General features: G+C 42.7%; 1 protein-coding gene across 1 annotated transcript; it reads left to right on the top strand.

Annotated features, from left to right (window-relative positions):
- Nucleotides 1-2,418: 2,418 nt before the first annotated feature.
- Nucleotides 2,419-4,309, top strand: LOC119322688 (60S ribosomal protein L6-like). Its single transcript, XM_037596174.1, has 4 exons — nt 2,419-2,714; nt 2,815-2,921; nt 3,640-3,821; nt 3,909-4,309. Exons 1-4 carry the CDS (start codon nt 2,500-2,502, stop codon nt 4,062-4,064), a joined length of 660 nt encoding a protein of 219 aa, XP_037452071.1. The 5' UTR covers nt 2,419-2,499; the 3' UTR covers nt 4,065-4,309.
- Nucleotides 4,310-6,503: the final 2,194 nt, after the last annotated feature.

The raw sequence follows: 6,503 nt of genomic DNA, 5'->3' as shown, positions 1-6,503 counted from the left end.
GCAACACTTGGCAGTTGACAGATACTCTTATTAGGATGATGAAAATTGTATGAGACTCATAACTCGTGCTGCTATCAACTAATGGAAAATTTAGATGCTTTGAGACAGAGCAAGCTGCACAAGGCAAGAGAGATGATCCATGACCTTGAGTTGCTGCTGCTCCATGGCTCCATTATTGTCGTTTCATGTCAGTATATGCTTTAGCCTTGGTAGATTGTTTTTAGCCTTGAGTTAACTGAATTTACCAAGTGTTAAATGTGTTACCTGAATTTAAAAGGAGCAAATGTGTTAACTGAATTTACCAAGTGAAAACTGAATATTGTGCTATAGTCACTGATCAAAATTTAGTGGAAACATAATTGATAATCAACATACAGAATGCAGAACATACGGTTTATTTTTAGTTTCAAAATGAAAAATACACTTCTTCAATACTCCAATTTTACAAACTGAAAATTCCACAAAAATGCACACCTGCGTGTGTCCCAAAATGCCCTACATTTTGAAGCAGTTCGTAGAGTACACTGAATCCCACCTGCGTGTGTCCCAAAATGGAGTAAATGTTTCAAAATTCCACAAAAATTGCCCAAAATGGAATGATTCACATGTGAGTACAGTACTAAAATTTTCAGTTTTGACATTTTGGGGATTCAGGCAAGCATCCTCACCTTCGCTCTGTAGTAGTGGATGAGGTTGACGGCCAGGTGAGGCAGCCATACGGCGAGGAGGGGGTCGACGAAGGGCAGTGCCAGCTCCGGCTCGCCACCCTCGGGGAAGGACGGCTCCGTCGGACGGAGCGCCGTTGGTGGAAGGCACCGTCTGCGGATTGGAGAAGGGGCACCCGTGCTTCCCAGTGCTCAGGTCGACGGCGTCCATGGAGGGGCGAGCTTCATGGTCGAAGGAGAGGAGGTGATTCACGACGAGCGCAGGCGCAAGGAGAGCGAGGACTGCAGACAGTGGTCTCCAAAATTGAACCTTCGCGGGCGGCGGGCGTAGCGGAACAAGGCGCCGGCGTAGGGGAACGAGGCGGCGGTCGGAGGGGAGGAGAACATGGCGCCGGTGTGGGGAGGCGGGAGGGAAGCAAGGCGGAGGCGGCGTGGGGCGGCGGGGGCGGGGCGACCAAATCGGCCGGCGTCAGAGAAGACTGAGGAAGGACGAGGACCGCGGGTTTGGTCGGGAGAACGACAAGGACTAAACTGAAAAAATGACCTCGCGACATGTTTTTTGGGACGGAGGGAGTATAAAATAAAACCTATTTGGAAAAGAAAAACTAAACGGTACGCATAACAGGGCAGATCCTATATGACGCCTGCGTGCGTCCGTTCGTCGCTGCTTCACTGAAGCGAAGCCAGCGAACGAGGCGCACGGGCCGGCCCACTTCGAGCGAGACTTGGTTTTGGGAACCTTCTTTTTTTTTAGGGAAACTTTTGGGAACCTTCTAGTAGGTTCCCTGAACCATTTTTTTTTGAGTTTTTCCGTTTTTCCCTGTTTCTATTTTTACCTTTTGTTTCCTTTTTCTGTTTTTGTTTCTTTTTTTACCTTTTGTTTCCTTTTTCTGTTTCTGTTTCTTTTCTTTCATTTTATCCTTTTTCGTTTTACTTTTATAGTTTGTTTTAAGAAAATTGTTTGAATTTCAAAGTTTGTTCATGATTTAAAAAATTGTTCATGGATTTAAAATGTTGTTCACTTTTTAAAAATTGGTTCACAATTTTAAAATTGTTCAACGTATATAAAAAATGTTCAATGTGTATTTAATATTTGTTCAATACATATAGCAAAATTGTTCAATGTGTAGTTAAAAATAGTTGAACGTATATTACAAAAATGTTCAATGTGTATTTAAAATTTGTGCATCACAAAAATTTACACTGTATAGTTAAAAATAGTTTTGCGTATTTTCACAAAAAAATCAATGTATATTTTAAGCGTATATCGCAAAATGTTCAATCAAGTTTTAAAATTTTGTTCGAGGAAACGATATTCATTTCTTCAAGGAATGATTAAAAGACAAATCTACCGCTGTACATAATACCTACTGTTGAGCGCTGCAGTCAAACGCATGGTCAGTCGCTAGTGCAGTGGCTAGTAAGTCTGCTGCGTATCGATCTGTCGCGGGTTCGAAACCGGGAACGCTGCCTTTTTTTCGTGGCATTTCTCTTTTAGGTTCGCTTGTGGGAATGGGCCGGCCCGTTTGGCGCGAATCCTTTAGCGAAAGCTACTCGTTTTGACGCACGCGAGCGTCAACTAGGAGCACTCGTATAGGAGGTCCCCTCGCATAACAGCACTCCAACAAGTTGAAAGAACTGGGCTTAAGAAGCGTTTCACACGGGCTGTATCGGCCTGCGCAATTAGCCCACACTACATGAAAGAGGCCAGATATCTAGCGTTCCACCACCGCACACGTATAAATGAGCGACCAAAACCCTAGTCCATTCTTCCCCACCGCCGCCTTGCCCCCTCTCGCCGAATTGCCGCTCCGCGTCCACCGAAGGATCACCAATGGCTCCGACGTCGAAGATGGCGCTCGGCATAAAGCGGGCGTCGAGATCGCACACCTACCACCGCCGCGGGCTTTGGGCCATCAAGGCCAAGCACGGCGGCGCCTTCCCCAAGGCCGAGAAGCCGGCCGCCGTCGCCGAGCCCAAGTTCTATCCCGCTGATGATGTCAAGCCACGCACCGTCAGCACACGCAAGCCCCATCCCACCAAGCTCAGGTCCGTCCCTCCCCGGTTCCCCGGCAACTCCGCGCGCTTGGCTTCTTCCTCTCCCGATCCCGTGCGGAGTTTTACAGCGAGATCGATTCGGTTGTTGCAGATCGACCATCACACCGGGCACGGTGCTGATCCTGCTCGCGGGGAGGTACATGGGAAAGCGCGTGCTGTTCCTCAAGCAGCTCAAGTCCGGCCTTCTCCTCATCACTGGTAAGCCTCGTTGCTTCGTGTGCTATGCTAACGTGACGGGTCGGAGGGCGTCGTTTTTTTATGTGGCATTTTGGTAGGTCTGTTGCTTTACCCATGGAGAGCTGCTGATTGCGAGCACATTTTTAGGTTGTATATAGCTATTTGAGAAAGGTTGTTACATTGTTGAATCCTTCTATGTTTTTTCTGGCTTGTTTAGTGGTGTACCTCTAGCACCTTGGTTAAGTTTTTGTATGAATGTGAGATTGAATAGTAGCTCAATGGTTTATTGTGTTAACCATTCATAATTCTTCAGTGTGTTTAGTAATGTGATTTTGAAATTGCACTAAGAACATTGCTTGCGTTACATAATTTAGTGTTTTGTAAATGCTCTTGAATTTCGGTACTTGTGGACTGGTTTTTTATTTTAGTTAGCACTTGATCCTGTCTCATTGGTATCCCGGGATTCAGAGTTTTACGTAAATTCCCTCTGCTGTTGTCCCGCTCCTATTTTTTGTTATCAGTCCCACTTCTATTTGTCATGTGAGATGACTTATTTTGGAACTTAGATTCATGATTCAGATGACTTATTTTGGATCTTAGATTCATGATTCAGAGTGGGAGTTGTTTGCTGATAATTGGCCTACTGTTTTTTACATTAATCTGTACTCTCAAGCACTGCACTTTCCCCCAAATGAGTCATAATTTGTAATGTCTAGTCTTAAATTTTGCTAATCTTTAGGACCTTTCAAGATCAATGGCGTGCCAATCCGCAGAGTGAGCCAGGCTTACGTCATTGCCACATCCACAAAGGTCGACATCTCTAAGGTTAATGTGCAGAAGTTTGATGACAAGTACTTTGCTAGGGAGAAGAAGACTAGGGCAAAGAAGACTGAGGGCGAGCTATTTGAGTCGGAGAAGGAGGTACATTCGTGCATTATTATCCTTTTAGATGCCCTTTACCCGTCTTGTTCCAGTACCTCATTTTATATCTTCTCTGTTACTCTGCAGGCAACCAAGAATTTGCCCGACTTCAAGAAGGATGATCAGAAGGCCATTGATGCCGAGTTGATGAAGGCTATCGATGCTGTCCCAGACCTTAAAAATTATCTTGGTGCCCGGTTCTCCCTCAGGGATGGTGACAAGCCGCATGAGATGACCTTCTAAGTTACCTGGTACAAGTTTCAAGATCTGTGGAAGTCTTTTTTGTCTAGTGTGTGTGCTGGTTCTGTACTTCTGATTTCTTTTGCCCGGTTGGTGAATCTTTGATTTCCACTGAAGTCTGCCTGTCAAATATTTTGAGAAGATTACTAGAAGTACCATACCCTTTATTGGCCCGTTGCGACATTTTCTTGATCCGTCATTGTATTATTCAGGCTGCAATTCTGAGTAAATGTTTTATCTTCTGATCATTGTGCATGACGCCATTTTCTTGATCCGTCGTCATATTATTCAGGCTGCAATTCGAGTAAATGTTTTATCTTCTTATTATTGTGCATGACGCCATTTTCTTGATCCGTTGTCGTATTCTTCAGGCTGCTATCCGAGTAAATGTTTTATCTTCTGATCATTGTGCATGACGCCATGTCGAGTATGTATTTGCAAGTAGGTTAACAGTATACGGTGGTCCTTATTTGCAGAGCTTGGACAGTATTATGATTTCGTTATTACGTGTCATTAGTCTGCAACAATCCGTTCCCCTAAAAGTTCTCCAGCAGATCTTGTAAACGTGAGTAATTTCTGGTTTAGGGAAAGTTGGGCCAAAAAAGAGGTCCAACAGATCTCGTAACTTATTCTGGCAGAGTGCGTACAATCTGCGCAACTTATCAGCAAAATGTCCAAGATGATACTCCCTCAGATGTGAAATATGTTTTATTGTTGTTCAATCTTAGAGATCATAGCTAGAAAAGCAAGTTGGAGGAAGTAAAAAACAAGAGAACTTAAGGTGGTCTGAGGTCAATTGACAAGCGCAAAGTGGCAATCAAGCAGCACAAGGCGGCAATCGAAGAAGAGAAGCCGAGTAGGAATGATGTGACGGTGGCCCGATCTTTTGATTAGAGTGGGGATAACTATCGATTCTTTGATGGTTATTGACCTTGTCGTAGGCACGATCATCTTGAACAACGAGGTTCGTGTTCCTGGAAGCAACCGAAGAACCGGCAATAATGAAAAATTGAGCACATAAAATAGATGAAAAGTTGTAGTTATACTATGGATCTGACAAGGTGGTAGTCCTACACGGTAGATGCGAATTGTAATGATGGCTAGATAATATAATAAAACCTAAATCTAACCCTAACAACGAGCTAACTATTTATTAGTGGAGATGGCCGCCGACGTAGACTCATGATGCAATCATGGCTGCCGTGGAACATGCCCGTACGGAGACCTCCTTCACAACACTGCCTAGCCGAATTGATTTATCGGCCTAATGTTTGTTGCATCCCACGTACATGGCTGATTGGTCTTGCATCTTCCAACTCTAAGTGAGCCTCTCCCATTAAGCATGTACCCCTTCGTTTTTGATGATTTTATTTTTCAAGTATGCGTGCACACATTTTTCGTATCTCCATCTCGCATCTTTACACGTGGCTTGTACAACTCTCTATTAACTTTGCACAAAATAAAACATTGCATCGTATTTCTATTTGGATAAACAAACTAACAATTCATATAATTATTAATAGAAGCCATCTGTTATTGTACATGTGGACAATCATGTGGACAATATGGTTGCTCGTATCTGTATAGGCCATGTCCACATCATCCCCCTTTCTTAAAAACAAAGCCGTCCTTGGCGTGGCTTGATCTGAAACATGACTAATATAACAGAAAGGTGTACGTGCTGTATATGTATATGTCATCCATTTTAACTGTCCAAGAATTTTGCACGAGTGACACATTCATACATGAGTAATTGATATGTCCTGTGAAATCTAATGCTACAAAATTATCACAAGAAACAATTCAACAAAAAACATTGCAACTCAGTTTGCACATATAAGTGAAGCTCGTATTCATATCATATAAACTGCAGTGCCTATTATTAAGTCATCCCAACATAGGTAGATAATTATTAGGCATATCCAAATTAGCATGTCTATATAAGCAGTCATGCAAGATGCTATTCGACATGTAATCAACGATGATGTTGGAGGTCCTATTGAAATGATCAAGCATTGACTTATTAATAATTTCTTTCAAGCTAGCAACATCATCACATGTGATGCAAATTCTATGCACCACAAATTCATTATCTATGCATTCCTCACCAATCAAGTTAAAAGTAAGATTAAGTGCATCAACACTTTTCATGGAACTCAAACATGTAATTTCAACTATGTTATTTCTCTCATGTGACGAAGCCATAGGTGGATCAATCAAAACAGAATACAAAGAATTAGCATGAGAAATTCGAGCTAATACTTCATCATGTTTAACCAATTGTATGTGATCCAACCAGATTTAGTTAGTAAGTCACATGGTTCATTATCAATGGCCTTTAATTTATTGGGTGCACTCAAATGAATGGAGGAGTCAATTTTAGTAGTTGATGCACGCAAAACAATAGGTGTGTCATTTGTTTGATCACACAAGTTATCCAAT

This window comes from Triticum dicoccoides, chromosome 6B, assembly GCF_002162155.2.
Source record: "Triticum dicoccoides isolate Atlit2015 ecotype Zavitan chromosome 6B, WEW_v2.0, whole genome shotgun sequence".
Lineage (NCBI taxonomy): Eukaryota > Viridiplantae > Streptophyta > Magnoliopsida > Poales > Poaceae > Triticum > Triticum dicoccoides.
This window is presented reverse-complemented; position numbering and strand designations above follow the sequence as displayed.